Genomic DNA, 24,071 nt, shown 5'->3' with positions numbered 1-24,071 from the left:
GTACAATGTTCACTTGAGTCTCACAAATTTGAAAAATCAATTACTTGAGTGCCATCGGAGATTTGCCTCGTTGGAAAATCCAACTTGAATGCCGATCGTCTTATGTGATTTCGCCAGCGTTGACGTAGATAATTTTTAATATTTAAATTATTTTATTATTATTTTTGAGTTTTTATTTTCCCTTTCTTTAGGGCCAGTGAGGGTCATCGACGATTCTCGTCAACCATTAGATCCTTGCTCATGGGCGAGGGTTGCCTCACCCATATTTGGCTGTGAAGGTCTTGGGCGAGGGCGTCGTGACCTTGTTGGCCTCGCCTAGGGCCGTTGCGACCACGGGCGAGGCAACCCTCCCCTAATCTAGGCGAAGGTTTCGAGGTTGGTGACCCTTGTCGACCCTAAAGAAAAAAAAGTGATAATAACGAAAGAAAATAAAAAAATATTCAAAAAAATCCATGTAGGATCATTTGCCGGAAGTGATACTCAGGTGATTGATTTTACTCCAAATGTGGCACTTAAATGAACAAAAAAAAGTTATAGCACTATAGTGAACGCCGTACAAAAATTATGACACTTCTGCCGTTCTTACCCTTAAATATCATAATATTTAGTTTAATTTTGAGAGCTAAACTTAAATGTTATAATAGTGTGTCATGTCGTATGGTCGATATGACTGGATCGCACATCAACGGTTTTGGGCAAAAAGTGACCGAAAGGATTACATTGAGATTTTAGGGAAGATTTAGGATTAAATTAACAATGTCCAAGTTGAAGCCCTTTCTCTACAAATTCATTTGACAGATCGATGAACTTTAATCATGCACGAAACAATGTTAATTTTCCAAGAAATTTGAATATTCACTAACTAGGTAGAGAGATTATAAGTTCATACAAACGTGAAACATGCATGGCAGCCTCTATAAGAACGGATCCTACCAATTCATTAAAAAGAACAAAGAGTCAAAGGGTAATTTTGTCAGTAAAGAATCAAAAGAACAATCATAATAACAAACTATAGCATCACATACATTATATTTAGCAATCGAATGTACTATGGCACCCTCGATCAATTGCACTATAAGATAACATAGACTCATTAGCATGAGTAGAACTTACTATCGTGTATTAGAGATCACACTCGTTATATCCTTTTGCACTATTAACTCTTTCACATCTTTTGCAATCTTTCAACACTTCGTAATCTATCAATCATTTATATTATATCCAATCAAGATGTTTATATTTGACATTACTAAGTTTGATTTATATGTATACCCATTTGCATCTTTTCCATATATATAATATATTTTTTTAAATTTTTTTGGCCCTTTAGAAACTTCTTTTCTAACCAAAAGGCATCTTTTGTCGGCAAGAAATTGAATGACACTACTTTATTAATTTTGATTGCCCACTAGATAGGATTATAAAGCAGTGGATTATTCTCAGTTATTGAATTGTTTGTCGATGTATAACTAAGCGACTCTAAAAATCCATACCAACTCTTAAATCGAAAAAGATGAACATTTAATGTGTCGACCACCCTTTTTTTTTTTTTTGCGGTCGAAACCACCCTATTTATAGCAAAGACTATTCATGAACATGCAACTAGACTTTAACATGGTGGAAATAAAAAGCTTTGTTGAACAATCAAATTCGAATATGTTTGAACAAACAATGAATCAATGATCAACTTAAAGGAATTTTAAGGAACCTCAACTACCATCTCGTGGGCAAAGCTTTATCCAAAACTCGTGGACACTATAATTTACATACATATGCGGCATTTATTTAAGCTAAACGCTGGCATAAATGTTCTAAACAAAATGGCAGACTTCAAATTTAGGTATGAATATTATATTAAAATTCACAAGCTAGAGACACAAAGAAACATAAAAAATAGTGCATGGGATTGAAATAAAAATGAAAAAAAATACAAGAACGTCTCGAAAGTCCTTATGAAATTTAAAACATGAAACATTTTCATATCTACAATTCATTGTAATTAATGTGGAACAAGAATATCAATGGTGAGGATCAAAGCTATGTTGTGTAATTTTGTCTTTAAATTCACACACTCACATTGGCAACATCACCTCATCTTTGTAGCAAAAACCATTTGTTCTATATACAAGCCAGCGACTTCTCCCTGGTTATTTCAACCAACCCTGAACTCTACCCGAAGGCCAAATAAAAACTGGCTCTATATGTTCCCAGGGCACATGGGTTGAGAAATGGGTTGAGAAATCATTACTCCTTTTCACGTATATTTATTCTCCTTGTCAAAGGTCTCAAAAAGAAATATACATATACACATATATAATAGTCTTAACTGTATTATCGGGGCACAAATATATATATTTTAAAAAATTAACCTAATAGAAAGAAATGGAAAGAATTATCTCTCATGAATTGAGTTTAGTGAATAATAGCGATAGGCACACAAAATATATTTGATTTTGCATATTAACAACTTTAAATTTCCATATTTAAATCACTTATCCATAATTTAGTATGTTTCTACTTTGTCCTATGGAAATTAGCGAGTCATTATGTAAATATCAAATTAAATTACCTGCTGTCTGTTCAATAAAAGAAGGGGAAAATAATAAGAACGATTGGCCAATTTATAAGTATATATAATCGCATCAATAAAGGAACGGAGTTGTTAAATGGTTTGTACAGTGTTTAATATGCATGACCATAATGCACTGAGTTGTTGTTGTTCTCATCATCATCGTTGTTTTCCATTTGCTATTTTCTTTAAATTTTGTTTTCCATTGTCCGAAAACAAAATCGATCGTAACGTGGGTTCCAGAGGTGGGAGTGGGACCGAGGGTTGTTTGGCACATTTTCGAACCAATTGGCTCCGGCGGGGCATGCTCGCTCATGTCTTTATATTGAAGTAAAAAAATTAAGATCTGTAATACAAAAAGAAGATGAGCACCGTACGTTTCCCACATTTAACCTCCACATACTGCAATATGGCAATATCTATTTGCTTCGTACCAATCGCGATGCCTTAAATATTTCCTAATCCTTTAATTTTAAGCATAGAAATGCCAGTATTTGTGCAAGAAAAATTACCCTCCAATTGCTCCAAGAAGAATTTTCATGACTCCAGTCCCAAATCAAAATTGTGTTTGCAAATCAGAGGAAAGGAAGCAAATGAGAAGAAAAGAAAGAAAATGAAAAAAAAAACGAAAGCGAAGAATTTTTTTAATTACTTATAGAAAAAAAATATCCTTAAAATTTTACCTGTTTATCTATTATTTTAATATTGCGAGTCTCTCAAATCTGTTTCCACAGAATTTGACGTGTCTGACTTTAGATCTCTTCAATCAGGATAGCTTGAAAAAAATTCTCCTATGACTTGTCCAATCGTGTAATCTCTGGCAATTATTTTGTCTCCTTGAGGCGTCTGATTTAGGTCTCTTCAATTAGGATAGCTTGAAAAAAGTTCTCCTATGACTTGTCCAATCCTGTAATGTCTGGCAATTATTTTGTCTCCTTAGTCTCTTTGTATTATATGCGTGGCTTTAGCGACGGAGCTGACACAATCCTAGAAACAGCCACCTTCATCGCCAAGCAACTCGCCTCCACCGCCGACCCCACCCACTCCTCCAGATCCGCTCCTCCTCCACCAGTCCCACCTCCTCCTCTCCTCCTTCCTCTTTTCCACCCACCACCTCCTCCCACCTTCCCATCACCCTCCCGCTGCTCCTGCCTTCACTGCCGAGAACTCCTCCTCCTCCTCCACCGGCACCGCCGAGCCAATGCAAGTTGGGGACAATGTTGACGGCGAGGCCGAGGAGAATTCCAAGGCCATGATCGACCAGGTGGAGGAGAGGATGAGGAACTGCTTCAGCTCTCCCCGTGCTAGGAAAGCTTGAGACTTTCTGGGATATCCGGAGGTTTGAAAAAAAAAAAAAGATTCCGGATGGATCAAGGCTTTGAGCCGTTGGCAAAATTGGAAGTCAATAAATCGTAGTTTGCATAACCAATCTTTAAATAATAATAAAAGTGTTGGGATCCTACCTCTTCTTCCAATCGCTGTATCTTATCATTATTTCCTCTCAAAGCATTTCTTTCATTGTTCCAACCAATTTGCAATCTTTCAATACTTTGTGATCTATCAATCACATTGTGTAAACCTGCACACTCTTCTCATGTTCGGAAAGTGGATTGGTTTGGGTCGTTTTATGCTTTTTTCCATCCTCGACTGATTTAGCAACTTCTCTTCTAAGCAAAAGACATTTTTTGAAGGCAAGAAAATCAATGACACTCCTTTATTGAGCGGCTTCCAGTGTACCTGTTAATTTTGATTGCCTGTTGGATCGGATTATAAAACAGTGGACTATTCTCAATTATCGACCTATTTGTCGATGTACAATGGAGTGACTCAAAAATCCACACCAACACTAAAATCGAAAAAGATGAACATTCTATGTGTGGACCACCTCGTTATAGCAAGACTGGTCATGTTAATAGATGTGCAAATAGACTTTAATATGGTGTATATAAAAAGGCTTGCTTGAACAATCAAATTCGAATATGTTCGACAAACAATGTATTATTGATCGACTTAGAGGAATTTTAGGAACCTCGACTACCATCCCATGGGCAAAGCCTTACCCAAAAAGTCGTGGACACTACAATTTACATACATATGCGGCGTTTATATAAGCTAAGCGTTGGCATAAATGTTCTAAACAAAATAGCAGACTTCAAAATTAGGAATGTAATATTAAACTAGAATTCACAAGCCAGAGACACAAGAAACTAAAAGTAAGGAAAATGCAAGAAGCATCTCGAAAGTCCTTGCGAAGTCTAAATCAAAAAGGATTGAAACGAAAAATCATGAAATTTTTTCATGTTTACCATTCACTTTAATTGATGCGGAACGAGAATATTAATGGTGAGGATCAAGGCTATGTCGTGTAATTTTGTCTTTGAATTCACGAACTCACATAGGCAACATCTCCTCATCCCCGCAGCAAAAACCATTTGTTTTATATCATTATAGTAATGACTAAAATAATTAAGACAAATATATAAATGAGAGATATGTGCATATTTCTTTCCGAGACGTTGAAAGTCCGTTGACAAGGAGATTTCATATAGGTGAAAATAGCAATAGTTCCTAATCCCATGTGTCCTAAGAACATAAAGGGCCAACTTATATTTGGCCTTCTGGTGGAGTTCACCGTCGATTAAAATAGCGAGGGAGAAGTTTCTGGCTTTTATAAATCGGAGTTCAATTTCTTAAAAATAAAAGGGTCAATCTGATAGGAAGAAAATAAAAAATACCGCTCATGATTTGAGTTTGGCGAATAAGAATTAGATATATCTATCGATAGACACACAACATATGTTTGCTTTCACATATTAACACATTTAAATTTCATTTATCCGTAGTTTAGTATGTTTCTTCTCTGTCCTATGTAAATTAGTGAGTCATTATGCATATATCAAAGTAAGTTACATGAGAACAGGGGTTATTTTATAGGGTTAATGCCATGTAGAATCCCAAATTGAGATACTGGCAACAAATATACTCTAAACTAATTTTTTGACCACCAAAAACTAAAATTGGTATATTTGTGATAAATTTCCTTTATGTTAGTTTCTGTTAAATTTTATTATCAAATTACTGAATTGATTGGTATGTGACAGTTAATGGGTTTACTAGTTTAGTATTTGACTCTTCAATTGTCATAGATGTACTAGTTTGTAATTTTTCGTAATATTAATATAATTTAATGGAAAACTAACACGAAGTAAATATGCTACAAATGTATCAATTTGAGGCTTTTTATGATTAATTTGGATTAAATTTATCATATGTATGTCGATTTTAAATTTTTGGTAAGAAAATTAATTTTGGATAAATTTATTATAAATGTACTAGTTTGAGGTTTTTTGAGATATATATATATATTATAGGAAGAAAGTTGTGAAATGGTTTGTAATGTGTTTAATATGCACCACCATAATGCATCGAAGTTTTTTTTTTTTTTTTTTTTTTCCTCATTTGATCTTTTCTTTCGATTTTGTTGTCCATTGTACAAAAACAAAACCGATAAAGTTGTCTAGCATGTTGGGAGACCAATTGGCTTCGGTTGGGCATGTTTGCTCATGCCTTTCTGTTAGTAAAAATTAAAACCGAAAAATCAAGAAGAAGATGAGCACTGTAACTTTCCCACATGCAACCTCCATGCACTGCCGTATGGCAATATCCATCTGCTGCGTACCAACGTGGTACTATAAATATTCCCTAGTCCCTTAATTTTAAGTATAGAAATGGTAGCGTCCGCGCAAGAAGGGTTATTAACAGATTTAGTACTCCGATATTTTAAAAAGTGTTGCTTGAAGGATTCTGAAATTCGATGGTTGTAGAGTTTGACATCTATTGTTAGCATATTTAGTACTCTAACGTTTTATGAATGTTGCTTGGGAGGATTCTGAAACAGTCTCTAGCTCACATGTTGTTAGAGGATTTAGTGTAATAACGTTTCGAGAAGTGTTGCTTAGAAGAATTCTCACATAAGGTGATGCATGGTTAAGGAAATACAATGAATACTATAATGGCGAAAAGCTAATTAGGGGTGGTGGATAATGCAAGTCATAATAGTTTGTCCATGGCTAGCACCATTGGCATCCTTGACAGCAGCCTGGTCCAGCCGTTGTTGCTCTAGAGTTAGTGTACTGCTTTCGGCTCCGAGGACAGTAGCCGGGTCCTGGTGTTGTCGCTCACCATTTTCAGCTCGAGGGACGGGGCTGAGGCTAAGTTCAGGTTGTGACCCGACTTTTCTTATGCCCCCTTCTTCATTGGGCAAGGGAGAGTCCTCTTCTTGGGTAGTTTTCTCAATAGTTAAGAAATATTATATTGATATAATTTAGAGGATCTAAGAGATTAACTATTGCTCAAGTGTGATACAAAGCGAGAATCAAGAAAAGATCAAATCTTGTCGAACCCACACACCGGTGTAATAGCAATAGAATAAAAGCAATCTGATGCAAATCTTTCTTCACGGGAACAAACAATGTTTCTTACATTAAGAAAAAGAAGAAGAATGACCCACGACGGTGATCCAATGCGAATATTATTCTAGGAAACTGAGCGAGAAAAGGATGCATAATGGAAACAGAGAGGTATCCTTTCCCCTTGCCTTTTTTAGATGTTCGAGAAGACAGGTGATCCTGTGGAAGTTCGTCCACGTCCACGTGAATTGTTCCTCCCTCATATTCTAGCCGGATATTTTAAGGCGATGTTTTAGGGTGTGCATAACAAAATTTCTGAAACGGAAATTGATATCTAGTCATAAATTGATTTCTCAAGTTAAAAATTTTAGTTTCTGATTTTTTCTTCAAATTTATTTCTGGAATAAAAATCTGTTCAAGAAATAAAAAAATCAAATTGCGTTACTAAACGGATTTCTGTTCCATACCTATTCTAGAAAACGAAGAAATAGAGAAATAGAGAAGTAGAAATTTTATCATACGCTCTTAAAGTGATTTTGGGAAAAATAGGGATAAAGGAATGCAAACAGTGTCTCTTGAATTGAATCACAACAAGAATGACCAAGATGGTGATTGAACGCGGATGGAATGGGTAATATTTGACCTAGTCTAAAGAGTAGGGCCCACAAGTAGAAAAGAAAAGAAGAAGGAAAAAGGAGGAGGAGGAGAGATCGAGAATCTTCGGGAGAGAGGAAGAGAAAGGGGGGAGAGAGAGAGGGGAAAGAAAAGAAAAGAAGAAGGAAAAAGGAGGAGGAGGAGAGATCGAGAGTCTTCGGGAGAGAGGAAGAAAAAGGGGAGAGAGATAAAAGGAAAAGAAGGAGGCACGTTCGGGCAGAAGGAAGAGGGAGGCGAGAAATGAATAGAAAGAATGCTACCTTTTCTAAATAATTTATAAGCTCATGTTTTCAAAATGATAAAAATTTGATATTTTATGAGTTATGAATAAGCATGTTTATTGCATTAAGAAGATACTTAACAATTTTCTTACAAAAGCTGACGCATGGCTAAGGAAACACAATGAATACAACTATTTTAGGAGAAGAACGGCTAGAGTGCCTAACTTTTGTATGATCTTGTATGGCGCTCACTTGACAGCTATAACTTTTTTTTTTGGCTCGCTTAAGTGCCACATCGGAGTAAATTCAATTATTTGAGTATTTTGACAAATCATCATACATGGATTTTTTTAAAATTTTTAATCTTTTATTTTTTCTTTACTTCTTTTTTAAGGGCTAGTGAGGGTCACCAATGACCCTTGCTAGCCACAAAACTCTCACCTAGATTAGGTGGCGGCTGTCTTGCTGTCACCCATGAATATCCTCGCCTGATCTAGACGAGGCAATGAGATGTGGGCCCTAGGTGGCATTACAACCTTGCTGGCCGTGGGCCAGGCCACAACTGAGTAAGGGTTTCACAGTTGGTGAGGGGTCGCTGGTGACCCTTGTCGGAATAAAAAATTCAAACAAAATAACTAAAAATATTTTAAAAATTATAATAAAATTATCAATGTCAGAGCCGGCGAAGTCACATAGAACGACTAGCATCCACGTCAAATTTTATGGTGAGCTAAATTGCCAATGACACTTGATTTTTCAAATTTGTGATACTCAATTAAGTAAAAAAAATTATAATACTAAAGTGAACACGATACAAAAGTCATAGCACATTTGTTCTTTTTTGCCCCACCTATTTCCCTCACGTTTCCCTCACGGGGACAGTGAAAATCTTTAAGAACCAAAAGAAAGCCGAATTGGCTGAACCAAATGCACAGCCTCAGTCGTCTAAACTGGCCAAGGTGGAGTATCTTGTTGAGCTACTTTTGTGGAATTTCTGCAAGGTTGTGATGTTAATGTAGAGAAGCTCCATGCTTATCTTCAAGCAAAGACAATAAAAAGACCTGTATCGAATCAAAAGAGGATGAGCTAGGGATTAAGTTTTCACAAGTTGCTTTTCTTCATTGTAGGTGCTAGAGGCAAACTGGGAACTCTATAAGAACGAGAGGATGGCGAAGGTGCAAGAGGGGACAGTGGACGCAACCTTATATGCACACTAGCAAGAAGATGAGGGAATCCAGGCGCTAGCACAGGCGCAGGTCATAGGGCGCTTCTCAATTCGGCAGTGATTATGGATCAATGAGGAACTACGTGGACTGGCCAGGGGGCTTGCACCGAAGATCAGCATCGGAAGCGATTGAGGGTGGGACTAGTGCAGCGATTGAGGGTGGGACTGGTACGGTAGGGTGGTGGGTTGTGTTGCTTACGTGTTTTGTTTTCTTTTGTTGGACCGGTGCAGTATAATATTTAAGAAAGTTTTGACTTGTTTGTTCGTTATGGTTACATGAGATGATGTCTTCAACGTTTGAAAGTGTTCATATTTGTGTTCTGCCATAATTTTTCATAAAACCATGGTGTGCATTTACTTCATCGTTTGGAATGTGTTCTTTTACTTGCATTTTATACTATTCATGGAAAGATGAACAAAACTAGATAGGGATATTCCTTGAAGTACACTGTTCTTTATCACTCTTTTTTCATGATTTAGACGCTAAAACTATGGCAGCAGTGGATGCTACTTCTAACACATTCTACCATTACGATAATAAGAAAAGCATATCTCTGGCTTGCTCTTTGACGGTTATTGACATTTAAATATTGACTACTCATTTAATGATAATTTACATAGAAATTTAGGAATTAAATTTTAGTCCTTAAACAAAAATAATTCTCACCAAACTGCATAGCGTACAGGTGTCAAGAGCATTTTAATTAATAATAATAGAGTTTATTAAAATTCGAAAAAATTATTAATTACTAATTAATAAATTATTTTTATTAAGAAAAGGAAAAAGAAGAAAAACGGAAGGGAGCCGGGCCGACCCGGCCCCTTTATCCTCTCGCCTGGGCCTAGCCCTAATCCAGCCCCTTCCCTTTTTTCCTGCCTTTCTCCCTGGCCCGGCCCCTTACTTTTCTTTCTTTCCTCTCCGGCATGGCCCCTTTCCTCCTCCTTTCTTCTCACGCGTCCCACGGATCGCTGCATAGAAGTTAAAAATAGTCTAGATGCCTTCCTCAAATTAATCCCACCCAATGGGTTCCACCATTTGCGCGAGTCGGATGCGTGAATTCTTAACTTGTGTCTCTTCACCATGTGAGAAGTGAACCTATCTTCTTGTTCCTCCATCCTGTGTCATTTGAATCTATGGATTTCTTTTAATGGTATGAAAATGACCGGAGTCGAGGTCATGCTTGTCCGTCAAAACAATCCACCAGATTTTGTAATACAACTATCAAATATATCCCAGTCATTTAATCTTTTCAAAGGAAAACACGTATGCTCCCTCTGAAATTTTAACTATAATATCCTCGTCGCACAATTGTTTTAACTACAATATCCACCGTAAAATGAAGCTTTTCACCAAGTTGAATACATCTTGCTGACAATGATGAAGATGAGACTGGCCATTGAGCCTATCTAGTCCACCCCCATAGTCACTTCAGCTATGAAAGATTCATTCAAATCATCCGAAAACAAGCTAGGGCATTGATCATTGGCGGGCGATTTAAGTTTTCGACACCAGATTTTTTTGGTAAATTTTTGCATATAAATTTTGTTTCTCTTCTGTTCTGGACACCATGGTAGAGAGAGCAAAGACATTCATATGACATTTTTAAGGATTCACAGATATTATATTCCTGGCATCAATAAAGATCTATGTATAACTTACTACTTTAAAAGACGTTTAAAATAATTATGCAAAAGCAGAAAATTAAGAAAAGATTTTCCAGTTGCCCATTTTTTTATGAACGAGGAAATTTAAAAAATAAAGAGGAGAGAAAAATCATTGAAAATATTTAGAAACGCATTTCTGTTTAGAGTGTCAAGTGTATCTTCTCATCGATGGAAATCTCTGAAGTTTGACATGTACATTACTCTTCACTCATAATTCATCACCATAGAAGTGAAAAAACAAAATCATTATTTGCTTTTTTTTCCCTAAAAAAGATTGATAATTAAATGGCTCTCATAAGAAACATGCCCGATTTTCAGCTCATCATTTTTCTCATCGGAATAGCGTATTTTGCCCAAGAAAAGGGCCATGTAATCATAGTGCCATCGATGACTCAAACCCAACATAAAGAAATGAAAAATCAGCAGAATGGAAACGAAAGACATCCATAAATTGATCAGAGAGAGAGAGAGAGATCACGGCATTGGTAATGGCTTAATCAGTCACGGTCATGGACCAAATTGATACTCACTCATCAATTCAAATGCACGAGCGATCGAGTAACTCCTCGATTATTATTTAGTGTTGTAGTCAACATTGCTATCGATTGTCCAATGATTAGACTCAGTAGTCGGCATAATTCCACCCTGGCACTTGCTCAACACCCCAAAAGTTTGGACAAAAGATAATCTCAAACTCCTTGGACGCGCAGCTAACCTGCGGCCGGGGCGAGTCGTAGGGATGGCTGTAGTAACCTGGACAGGCATCCTTAAAAAGCCTGGAATACACGCTGGGCTTGCACTTGTCCGGTGTCGCGTACTCGTTCCGGCAACAGTACTCGTCGGTGTTGAAGGCCAAACAGGCGCTCTTGCAAGCCACAACCTTCCCTTTCCCATTCATCACTTGCAACTCCTCAGGGCACAGGCCGTTCAACGGCTTCGAGCACCCCGGGATTTCGCACTCGGGCTGCGTGGGCCTCGTCTGGACCGAGATTGGAAGGTTGAACCCGTCGACCAGGCTGATGTTATAGAAGCTCGGCTTGGCCTCATCCGCGTGGAGCCAGACCTGGACCAGCGTGGCAGGAGGGGTCCCGATGAGCCCACGGCAACGGAGCTGCCCGCAGTCCCCGGTCTCGCAGGTTGGCGGTCTGTTCGACGCGAAACTACACCCAGTGCGGGCCCAGATCCGCCCTTTCCACCCTGGCGGGACCGAGACGAGTTTTCTGGATGCCCACTGGAGGTAAAAGCCTCCTTCCGCGATCACCGGTTGGCCCGTGTTGGGAGCCATGGCCGGCCATATGGAAAATGGGCATCTGTTGAGAAAATTGAAGGTGACTTGTTCTGCCACTACAGTACTCCCTGCATGATGCCATTACATATTCGTGAAAATTTTCACCAGGCAAACCAGAATTACAGTGATAAATGTAGGCCGAAATTCTTGGCGTGGTGAAATGTGCATACTCGAAAGTAGAGTATGAATTGGCAAAGTACTTATGTATGTAGCATCAAAATGCTGTTCAATGACAAAGAACATAGGAGACACGAGTTCCATTACGTATGCTGTTCGAGAATATATGGTTAGTCGAAGGAATCGTTACCGGGCGACAAGAGGAGACCGATCAGGATGAGTGAGAAAGACGAGATGAGATCGGAGGACTTCATTCTGAACAGAGGATTGAGTAAAGAAAACATGAGGCATAGAGTTGCGTTTTATAGGAGGAGAAAACAAAGAGATTGGGGGAGAAAAGAAAACATTAGGTCATTAAATATACCGCGTTGGATGTGCATTGAACCAAACAGAGGTTGACACGCGGCAAATCGGGCCCACCCGTCAGAAATTTTTTGTCTCTCTCTCCTCTCTTTTACGTGCCCTGCTCTCCATCTCTGCAACCCCACGCCCAACCCCTCCTCTTTCTCACAAACCATCACTCATGCCCAACTCACTTCTAGCTGTGCTCTCTCTAGTTCGACGAACCACGCCGCTGCCACAGCCTCCGATCCACCGGCTAATGGTTGCATTTTCTCGAGATTGCGTGCTTCTTCCATTGCACTGCAAGTCTTGATGGGGCACTCTTGAGAGGCAAGAAAAGGCACAAAGCTTTGGACGAGTTAACTTATCCCTCTCTTTGGTAGAAAATCTAGGTCTTGAGTTGACCATTAGGACTTAGGAGCTGGGAGTGCAGGAAATCATCTGGCCAATGAACTGTCAATTGCTTCAAGCATAGAGGAATGATAGAGCAAAGCCATGTATGTAGCACAAAGATGCATTGTCATTCTCGTAAGCATAATTAAAACGAAAATGGTCCATGTTAAAAAAAAATAAAAAATAAAAAATAAAAAAATCCTTGAAAATTAGTAGATCAGAAAAGCTTAAGCCGCCAATTTGACTTTTATTAGATGCAAAACATCTAAAATTTCTGATTATAATTCATATGCAATAAGATAACATATATAATCGACTTATTAGGTTCTTCATTTTAAAATCACAGTAAATGTCCGAGCAATCTCTTATCATAGTTGTGAACAAATTTTTATGATTTTGATGTTATAGAAATATGTCAACTTGGTCATTTGGTACATGTTCACATGGTATCAATTAGATGCCAGATTGAAAACCTCCTTTTTAGAGCAACAATTGTATTATTAGTATTGAATAGAAATTAAAAAAGGATGACGATGGGTCTTGGTCTGGCTACTTAGAGGTTTGATTCCTTTTGTTTCAAGGAATGTTAAAACCAAAGTAACTATAGTTATGAATTAATATTTACGACCTTGACTCTAAAGGAGTAAGTCAACTTGGGCATTTGGTACTTGTTCATATGCTATCAATCAGACTCTGAAAGAGCAACATGGTTATTGAGAGGTTAAAATGGGGGAGACAATGCGTCTTGATTTGGTTATTGAGAGGTTTGATTCCTTTCATTTCAAGGAATATCAAAAACCAAAGTGATTATCCGAGGAACCTTTTATCATGGTTGTGAATAAATTTTTACTACCTTGATTCTACATGAGTAAGTCAACTTGGGCATTTAGTACTTGCTCATATGGCATCAATTAGATGCCAACTTGACAATCCTCTTTTTTAGAGCAACATCGGTATTATTAGTATTGAGTAAAAATTAAATGGGGAGACAATGGGTCTTGGTATGGTTATTCAGAGGTTTGATCCCTTTTGATTCAAGGAATATTAAAACCAAAGTATATATCCGAGGAATCTTTTATCATGGTTGTGAATGAATCTTTACGACCTTGATTCTACAAGAGTCAGTCAATTTGGGTATTTAGTACCTTTTCATCTGGTCTTAAATAGATGCCAAATTTAAAATCCTCCTTTTTAGAGCAACATTAGTATTATTAGTATTGAATATAAATTAAAATGGGGGTGACAATGGGTCTTGGTCTGGTTATTTAGAGGTTTGATTCATTTCGTTTCAAGGAATATTAGAACCAAACTAATTATTTGAGACATCTTTTTATCGTGGTCTTCAATGAATCTTTACCACTTTGATTCTACAAGAGTAAGTCAACTTGGGAGACAATCGGAGACATTAGTATTATTAGTATTGAATAGAAATTAAAATGGGAGACAATGGGTCTTGGTCTTGTTATATAAGGGTTCTATTCCATTCATTTTAAGGAATATTAAAACCAAAGCAATTATCCGAGAATCAATTAGACGCCGAATAAAAAACACTCCATTTTAGAGAAACATTAGTATTATTAGTATTGAATAGAAATTAAAATGGGAGACAATGGGTCTTGGTCTTGTTATATAAGGGTTCTATTCCATTCATTTTAAGGAATATTAAAACCAAAGCAATTATCCGAGAAATCTTTTTATCATGGCTATGAATGAATTTTTATGACCTCGATTCTACAAGATAAGTCAACTTGGTCATTTGGTACATGTTCATATACTATCAATTAGATGCCGAACCAAAAATCCTCCTTTTTAGAGCAACACTATTATTGTTAACATTGAATAGAACTTAAAATGGGGAGACATGGGTTTTGGTGCGGTTACTCAAAGGTTTGATTCCTTTTGCTTCAAGGAATACTGACTCTTTGTAAATTATTCGTTTTGATGAGAGTCGTTTGTTTACTTAGCTAGTCCAGTATGGAGTAGTTCATATATCTTTGATAGGGAAATTGTCCAAAAAGTCCTAGACCTATTGCATATTTATCAATTCAATCTTAAATATTTTTAATTATACCGATTGAATCCTAAACATTTTTCACGTTTTGCCAATTGAGTCATTCTGACTAATTTTGGTGAGAATCACTTATGTAAATGACATGACGCACGTCATCTTATGTGACATAGCCAACGTACATGAACAAGTTTAAATAACATTTTAATATTTTTTGATCTTTTTGACTTATTTTTTCTTTTCTTTTTCCTTTCCTTCTTCCTCTAGTCGGTTGTTGGGCCTTGATTATGGCCAACAATTGGCTAGAGGTGAGGGCTGGTGACATTGATTTCACTAGCCTTTGGCAAGGCTTGACCTTGCTTTTGCTGGGCAAGGTTGACCTTGCCCTACTTATGGCGAAGCTCACCCCCATTGGCCACCAACATGAGCCTCATCGGCCCTCACCTCTAGCCAATTGCCAGGCTTTGGCAATTGGCTAGAAGAAAAAGGAAAGGAAAAAATAAAAAAGAATATGAAAAGACAAAAATTAAAAAATTAAAAAATTATTAAAAAATGTCAACATTAGTCTTGGCCGCATCACATTAAATTGACTGGCATTAATTTGAGCACTTTCAAGCCAAAATTGGGTAGATTAACTCAATTGGCAAAACTCAAAAAGATTTAGGACTTAATTGTCACAATTAAAAAAGTTTATAACCGAATTAAAGAAACTCCTCATCTTTTTTAACCTTCTAAGGGTTGTGTATACATAACTGACAATTGAGAAGGCCATGGATGATTTTCTATTACAGAGTTTGCAGAGAACATTGCGACGATAATTTGGCGCTGGAATGGGGGAAATACGTCTCTGAGGTCTCAGCAAATAATCTTTGCACTTCAGTGGGCCGCTTGACACCCGTATTCTCTGACCAGATGACGGTCATCGTCAATGTAAGCTACGGCTTATATCACTACGGTCCATCCCTTGTTGACTAACAAGACTGCTCTTTCTTTCGAGAGGCCTTCCGTCAAGTCGAAAAGGATCATTGTCCTGGCCCGAGGCTCTGTAGTAAAAGTGGATCTATGTTGGGTTAGCTTTGGTTTCTGCTTCAGTTATGCTTTCGCCGGTGTTCTGGATGGTTTCTGCCACAGAAAGAGAGAGAGAGAGAGAGAGAGAGAGAGAGAGAGAGAGAAGAGGAAACGCCTGGTCACCGAACAGTTCATAGCTTTGACAGATCAACATGATTCGGGATCAGCAAAAGGACGAGATTAACTGTGCCAATGAATCATGCGAGTTGTCATTTAGTTCTATTTTTTGTCTACTGGGGAAAAAGACTCAACACGTCACGTAAGGCATCGGAAAAATCAGTATTTGTGATAAACATGCGAGAGAAAATAGGCCTGGTCCAGACGGGTGCGAGCGTGACCGTGAAAACGAGACTCCAGTCACCTCCATTTTTCTTCAAAGATTCTTTTCCAACTTTTTGGAACACCAAAGACTCTTGCCCTTCAAATTTCTTTCCATGGCAGTTAAAGCGAGTTACGAGTTCTTCTTCCCTTAGATTCGAATATAACAATCATCCCTCCCTCCCTCACTCGGTCTCTCTCTACAATCATATGAAAATTTGCATCTCCGGCAGAATTCAGTGTTTTCCTTATCTCCTGTTTACACATGTGAGTTTGTTTCGATGTATTTGGGGAAACAACTTGCGAAGACAAGTTCTATACTATGCCGACCGTATATAAAAACACAAGAAAACACTAGCTAAGCTCGTACTGTTGCTAATTCAGTGACATATTAGCATTTGTGTGAATCAAAAGGTTTCAAGTGTTTGAAATCGAGTTCTTTGTTTTGGATCATGTACAAATATCATCCCGGATTTTCGTTATTAGGAAAAAGAAATGGTCTCGAGCTTTGTTCTTCTATAAAGGGAAATATAAATAACCCATATAAAATACCAAATGCATGCATATACATCAGATTTAAATGAGAATTTGTTTGGTCAGCGCATATATTATTTAAGCATATAAAATATTCACACCAACAATAAAAGGAAAGAGCTAATTAGAATAGTGGAGATGGACTTTTTGCCTTTCTGATTAGCTCAATGAAAGTGTTTGGAAGGGAAGTATTCTCTATACTAAAGGAAATAAGATGTTGGCCTTCATATTTGATTTCTCCAGCTTCCTATTTTAAATAAAGCACTCGGTCTCTTTTTTCCCAGTCGCATATTCGGTTCGCCTCTATAAATCTCGACTCTCTCCCCCGTTAAATTCCTCTCGAATTCTCTTTTCCCTTCTCGTCTTCTTCGTTCTCGATCATTATAAGAAAGAAACCACGAAAGCCTCAACATAATGGGGTGAGTTGTATGTCCGTCCGATTTTTTCCGTCGCCCGTCCGGGTATTTCGCCAAAACTGGAAGAAGACGATCGGGAGTTGTATGCCCGTCCGATTTTTTGGGTCACCCGTCCGAGTATTTCGCCAAAACCGGAAGAAGACGATCCATCGAGGAAGTCAAGCTCGTGATCACGCGGGACACGAGCGCAGAGAAGCTCACTGCCCACGGGAGCCTCCTCCGCTATGCCAAGCTCATTGCCTCCTCCCTCAAGAACCTCATCCAGGGTTTCCAGACCTGCGTGGTCGCTGCCTTCATGACCATTGTTAACCTGGTTGAGCACTACATCTACATCCTCTACCGTTTCTTTCTCGAGATTGGTGCCTATATTTCTTTCTCAGTGCCTATGTTGGGTAGTATTTAGGTCTAAGTAGGCCGGTTCGATTTGTATATTTTAGTTGATGCTTTTTTTAATTAGATTAAAGTGTCTTGTCACTTTTTCGGAGACTGGCTTAAAGATGTATTTAGGTTTGTTATAATCCATGGTCGGTGCATGTGATTCTGGGTTCTTATGAGGTGGATCAGATGTTTTTATTTTCTATAACAATATTTTTTACCGTGATCAAATTTCCTTATAACAGGTAGCTAAAGCCTTACGTATCTCTGGTGGAGATCACTCTGGTAATGTAGTAGGTAAAGGAGAGAGGGACATTTCTTTGGACTTTGTTGATTTATTACATGATGATTTTATTGAAAAAAATCGAAGTCGCGGTATTTATTTTACTCAAGATTGGATTTCCTAACCAGGTTTTCGGCCTGTAGCTTCTAGAGGTGTTCACGAGCATATGTCTACTGTGACCGTGATTTTTGGAGATGATTCCGAACTATAATTTGGCGGAGGAACTTTAGGACACCCTTGGGAAAATGCACCGGGTGCCGTTGGGGGCCTATACTTGGGGGCGCTTCTGAAGCAATTCGGCCTGGCAATGGGGGACTACCTGGTGATGGAGGATGTTCCAGTTGTTGGGCAATCAACGGAGGAGCAGTGAAAGTAGCTGGGAAGCAATTAAGGAAGGGACTGTGCACTACGGTGACAGTCTTTTATTTTTCTTTAGTTGGACCAATTAAACTTGTTTACGCTATTTTCCTTTAATATTGAATTCCCATGATTATCATATATCCTCTTCTTTTTTTTTTTTATATTGACCGAAGAGTGTTTTCCTAATAAAAAGCGAAACTTCAACGGATTTCCTATGGAGGTCATCATTTAGGAATATCGGATAGTTAGCCACCCAAATGACCACCTCATAGATTAGCCAAGAGTTGAATTAGGTACCATTTCAAGCATATTCTCGAACCAACAAGACTGACAATTTTAAGGAAGTCTGACTTATAACTTTACGAGTTTTATTTGTCCATTATGGTTGCATGAGAAAATACAATTTTTTTTTTTATCTATATATCAATAGATATCTCCATAAATAGAGAAATGTCTTTTAGGTTCGGAAGGTGCTTATATTCGGTTCTCCCATAACTTTTTCCTCATGAAATTGCTGTGTGCATTTACTTCGTCGTTTGGGATGTGTTCTTTTACGGGTATTTTATGTTGCATAGAAAGATGAACAAAACTACCCAGGGATCTACCCTGGAAGTGCACCGTTAAAGCTGCGACTTTGGATTTACTCCAGTCTTTGCTGCTCTTTTTTCATGGCTTAAATGCTAACGCTATGGCAGCAGCGGGGTGCCACTTCTAATTCATTCTATCAATACAATAATTGGCAAATGTATCCCAGCTTTCTTATTTGACGTTACCTGTTAACTATACTTTCCCTTAGCCATAAAAAAAAATAAAAAAATAAAAAAATAAAAAGAACACTGTTTGAATGACATGCTTGTATTTCTTTCTCCGGCTAAATGACTAACGTCCATGTTACCGAGTAGTTACTCATCCTTCAGACAGTTGTACAAGAAAACCTGTTTCTCTTTAGGTTTGTTACAAATTTTTGTACTTCATCTTTTGGCACAATTTTCCATTAGGGTGGTTCTTATTACTGCTCCTCTGTGAAGATTATTAGATGCTTGTTTGAGTTGGACTCTAATCTATTAATTCGGCAATGCCTTTTGAGATTGAATAGATCCATCAAACACCAAACCATATTACAAGCATTTGGCCGAAAGAAGAAGACTATATTTATGATTGATTCTTTGCAATATGTGGCATGATGCATATGAGATGCACTACTTTGGCAATAAGTAAAAGAGTTTTTCTCTTTTCGATGTGGCAATGTCAAGTCATTCTAAAATCAATTTGATAAGAAAAAGGAACTGAAAGCAGGCAAAAAGTTGCACCATAAAAATGCAATTCTCTGTGGATAGTGCCCATTAGTGATAATGTTTTAATGTATGCAATGTACCCTCATACTCCACTTGAATTTTATGCAAATCAGTTCTAATAATCCATTTTATTCGTAATACAACCATCAAACCTGCCCTAGTTGATTAATTTTTGAAAAGGAAAATACATAATGTTCCCTCCGAAATTTTAAAATGAAAAAGTTTATCCCAAACTTTGAAATAACAGGAAAATTATTTTAATTCATTATCTGAATAGGGCTCGAACAAGAATTGAATTTTAATTATTTAGGTTGGCGGGCTTAGTCCAATTGCTCCGTCGCTTGGACAATTAATTGATCGCAGTGCGAAAAAAGGCGGTTCACATTCACTCTCCAGTCGGCTTCTCCTCCGTAGTATTCACGAGTGAGAGCCTTGCTTTCACACCGATTCCAGACATGGAAAGCATGATCCGAAGGCTTTCGACCTCACCCCCTCCTCTCTCCTCCCTTGCCTCAACTTCCTCCTTTCACGCACCTCCCCCCCACAGCCACCTCGGACCTCCCCCACTTGTTGTCCGAGCAGCAACGCCGCTTCCGGCACACACCCACAACTACAACCGCTTCATCGACATCTTGGGTAAGTTTTTCGAATTCAACCTCTCCTGAAGCTTGAGTGAGTAAATGCGAGACGACCTGCTCCCATTCCCCGATCTCATCATGTTTCGGATAATGTTCGAGTGGTACATGAGTGCCCATCTGCTCGACGAATCCATTGGGGCGTACAGCAGGCTCAATGAGTTCGGTTTGAAGGGTGAGACGGGTTATTACATTTTCGTCAACGCATTGTGTGAGGACAAGCATGTGTTGGAAGCTCATGACTCTATTTCAGGAACAACAAGAACCGCGACTTGGGCTTTCATAACCGAACCCTTAGAGCTAAATATAAGGGGCAAGAGAAGCAAGAGCCGCATTACTTTTGTACAATGTTCACTTGAGTATCACAAATTTGAAAAATCAATTACTTGAGTGCTATGGGAGATTTTCCTCGTAGGAAAATCCAACTTGAATGTCGATCGTCTTACATGATTTTGCCAGCGTTAACGTAGATAATTTTTTAATAGTTAAATCATTTTTTAATTATTTTTTGAGTTTTTTTTTTATTTTCTCTTTTTTTAGGGCGAGTGAGGGTCATCAATGATTTTCATCAACCATGAGATCCTTGCTCATGGGCGAGGGTCGCCTCACCCATATTTGGCTGTGAAGGCCTTGGGTGAGGGCGTTGTGACCTTGTTGGCCTCACCTAGGGCCGTTGCAACCATGGGCGAGGCAACCCTCCCCTAATCTAGGTGAAGGTTTTGAGGTCGGTGACCCTCGCCGACCCTAAAGAAAAAAAAGTGAAAATAACGAAAGAAAATTAAAAAATATTCAAAAAAATCCATGTAGGATCATTTGTCGGAAGTGATACTCAGGTGATTGATTTTACTCCAAATGTGGCACTTAAATGAACAAAAAAAAGTTATAGCACTTTAGTGAACACCGTACAAAAATTATGACACTTCTGCCATTCTTACCCTTAAATATCATAATATTTAGTTTAATTTTGAGGGCTAAACTTAAACGTTATAACAGTGTGTCATGTCGAATGGTCGGTATGACTGGATTGCACATCAATGGTTTCTGGCAAAAAGTGACCGAAAGGATTACATTGAGATTTTGGGGAAGATTTAGGATTAAATTAACAATGTCCAAGTTGAAGCCCTTTCTCTGCAAATTCATTTGACAGATCGATGAACTTTAATCATGCACGAAACAATGTTAATTTTCCAAGAAATTTGAATATTCACAAACTAGGTAGAGAGATTATAAGTTCATACAAACGTGAAACATGCATGGCAGCCTCTATAAGAACGGATCCTACCAATTCATTAAAAAGAACAAAGAGTCAAAGGGTAATTTTGTCAGTAAAGAATCAAAAGAACAATCATAATAACAAACTATAGCATCACATACATTATATTTAGCAATCGAATGTACTATGGCACCCTCGATCAATTGCACTATAAGATAACATAAACTCACTTGCATGAGTAGAACTTACTATCGTGTATTAGAGATCACACTCGTTATATCTTTTGCACTATTAACTCTTTCACATCTTTTGCAATCTTTCAACACTTCGTAATCTATCAATCATTTATATTATATCCAATCAAGTTGTTTATATTTGACATTACTAAGTTTGATTTATATGTATACCCATTTGCGTCTTTTCCATATATATAATAATTTTTTTTTAATTTTTTTTTGGCCCTTTAGAAACTTCTTTTCTAACCAAAAGGCATCTTTTGTTGGCAAGAAATTGAATGACACTACTTTATTAATTTTGATTGCCTACTAGATAGGATTATAAAGCAGTGGATTATTCTCAGTTATTGAATTGTTTGTCGATGTATAACTAAGTGACTCTAAAAATCCATACCAACTCTTAAATCGAAAAAGATGAACATTTAATGTGTCGACCATCCTTTTCTTTTCGGTCAAAACCACCCTATTTATAGCAAAGACTATTCATGAACATGCAATTAGACTTTAACATGGTGGAAATAAAAAGCTTTGTTGAACAATCGAATTCGAATATGTTTGAACAAACAATGAATCATTGATCAACTTAAAGGAATTTTAGGAACCTCAACTACCATCACGTGGGCAAAGCTTTATCCAAAACTCGTGGACACTATAATTTACATAAATATGCGGCATTTATTTAAGCTAAACGCTGGCATAAATGTGCTAAACAAAATGGCAGACTTCAAATTTAGGTATGAATACTATATTAAAATTCACAAGCTAGAGACACAAAGAAACATAAAAAAATAGTGCACGGGATTGAAATAAAAACTAATAAAAATACAAGAACGTCTCGAAAGTCCTTACGAAGTTTAAAACATGAAACATTTTCATATCTACAATTCATTGTAATTAATGCGGAACAGGAATATCAATGGTGAGGATCAAGGCTATGTTGTGTAATTTTGTCTTTAAACTCACAAACTCACATTGGCAACATCACCTCATCTTTTAGCAAAAACCATTTGTTCTATATATAAGCCAGCGACTTCTTCCTGTTATTTCAACCAACCCTGAACTCTATCTACCCGAAGGCCAAATAAAAACTGGCTCTATACGTTCCCAGGGCACATGGGTTGAGAAATCATTACTCCTTTTCACGTATATTTATTCTCCTTGTCAAGGGTCTCAAAAAGAAATATACATATACACATATATAATAGTCTTAACTATATTATCGGGCATATATATATTTATTTATTTTTAAAAAAATTAACCTAATAGAAAGAAATGAAAAAAATTATCTCTCATGAATTGAGTTTAGTGAATAATAGCAATAGGCACACAACATATATATATATATATATATATATATATATATATTTTTTTTTGGTAAGAAACATATATTTGATTTTGCATATTAACAACTTTAAATTTCCATATTTAAATCACTTATCCATAATTTAGTATGTTTCTACTTTGTCCTATGGAAATTAGCGAGTCGTTATGTAAATATCAAATTAAATTACCTGCTGTATGTTCATTAAAAGAAGGATTGGCCAATTTATAAGTGTATATATATATGTTCTAATCCCATCAATAAGGGAACAGAGTTGTTAAATGGTTTGTACAGTGTGTAATATGCATGACCATAATGCACTGAGTTGTTATTATTGCTGTTGTCGTTATTATTATTATTGTTGTTTTCCATTTGCTATTTTCTTCAAATTTTGTTTTCCATTGTCCGAAAACAAAATCAAACGTAACGTGGGTTCCAGAGGTGGGACCGAGGGTTGTTTGGCACATTTTTGAACCAATTGGCTCCGGCGGGGCATGCTCGCTCATGTCTTTATATTGAAGTAAAAAAAATTAAGATCTGTAATACAAAAAGAAGATGAGCACCATACGTTTCCCACATTTAACCTCCACATGCTGCTCTATGGCAATATCTATTTGCTTCGTACCAATCGCAATGCCTTAAATATTTCCCAATCCTTTAATTTTAAGCATAGAAATGCCAGTATTTGTGCAAGAAAAATTACACTCCAATTGCTCCAAGAAGAATTTTCATGACTCCAGTCCCAAATCAAAATTGTGTTTGCAAATCAGAGGAAAGGAAGCAAATGAGAAGAAAAGAAGGAAAAGGAAAAAAAAGAATTTTTTAATTACTTATAGAAAAAATATCTTTAAAATTTTACCTGTTTATCTATTATTTTAATATTGCGAGTCTCTCAAATCTGTTTCCACAGAATTTGAGGTGTCTGACTTTAGATCTCTTCAATTAGGATAGCTTGAAAAAAATTCTCCTATGACTTGTCCAATCGTGTAATCTCTGGCAATTATTTTGTCTCCTTGAGGCGTCTGATTTTAGCTCTCTTCAATTAGGATAGCTTGAAAAAAGTTCTCCTATGACTTGTCCAATCCTGTAATGTCTGGCAATTATTTTGTCTCCTTAGTCTCTTTGT

The 24,071-nt window shown here is 37.3% G+C and overlaps 1 protein-coding gene, 1 long non-coding RNA gene and 2 other non-coding genes across 4 annotated transcripts; 1 reads left to right on the top strand and 3 right to left on the bottom strand.

Annotated features, from left to right (window-relative positions):
• Positions 1 to 10,876: 10,876 nt before the first annotated feature.
• Positions 10,877 to 10,973, bottom strand: LOC120295201. Its single transcript, XR_005552559.1, has one exon. It is a non-coding gene; the product is annotated as a small nucleolar RNA R64/Z200 family (small nucleolar RNA).
• A 57-nt stretch (positions 10,974 to 11,030) lies between these two features.
• On the bottom strand, positions 11,031 to 11,126 carry LOC120295199. The gene has a single exon (XR_005552557.1). It is a non-coding gene; the product is annotated as a small nucleolar RNA U54 (small nucleolar RNA).
• Positions 11,127 to 11,365: 239 nt separating this feature from the next.
• On the bottom strand, positions 11,366 to 12,786 carry LOC104452251 (pathogenesis-related protein 5). The gene is made up of 3 exons (XM_010066747.1): positions 12,685 to 12,786; positions 12,202 to 12,253; positions 11,366 to 12,099 (listed from the first exon to the last, which is right to left on the bottom strand). The coding sequence occupies exons 1-3, from the start codon at positions 12,784 to 12,786 to the stop codon at positions 11,366 to 11,368; spliced, it is 888 nt and encodes a 295-aa protein (XP_010065049.1).
• Positions 12,787 to 17,048: 4,262 nt separating this feature from the next.
• Positions 17,049 to 18,381, top strand: LOC120294607. The gene is made up of 3 exons (XR_005551847.1): positions 17,049 to 17,540; positions 17,848 to 17,899; positions 18,014 to 18,381. It is a non-coding gene; the product is annotated as an uncharacterized LOC120294607 (long non-coding RNA).
• The last annotated feature ends 5,690 nt before the right edge of the window (positions 18,382 to 24,071 follow it).

Source organism: Eucalyptus grandis, chromosome 6 (genome assembly GCF_016545825.1).
Source record: "Eucalyptus grandis isolate ANBG69807.140 chromosome 6, ASM1654582v1, whole genome shotgun sequence".
In the NCBI taxonomy this organism is placed as follows: Eukaryota; Viridiplantae; Streptophyta; class Magnoliopsida; order Myrtales; family Myrtaceae; genus Eucalyptus; species Eucalyptus grandis.
Note: the sequence above shows the minus strand (reverse complement) of the source record. Positions and strands in the feature narration are given on the sequence as shown.

Bases quoted from the DNA above. Each gene is read 5' to 3' on its own strand.
- LOC104452251 (XM_010066747.1), bottom strand. From the start codon at position 12,786: ATGGAAGAAGCACGCAATCTCGAGAAAATGCAACCATTAGCCGGTGGA. The intron at 12,254-12,684 runs GTGAGTTGGGCA...GTCATTGAACAG, and splicing joins TAGAGAGAGCACAGCTAGAA to CATTTTGATGCTACATACAT. The intron at 12,100-12,201 runs GTATGCACATTT...GGCATCATGCAG, and splicing joins AATTCATACTCTACTTTCGA to GGAGTACTGTAGTGGCAGAA.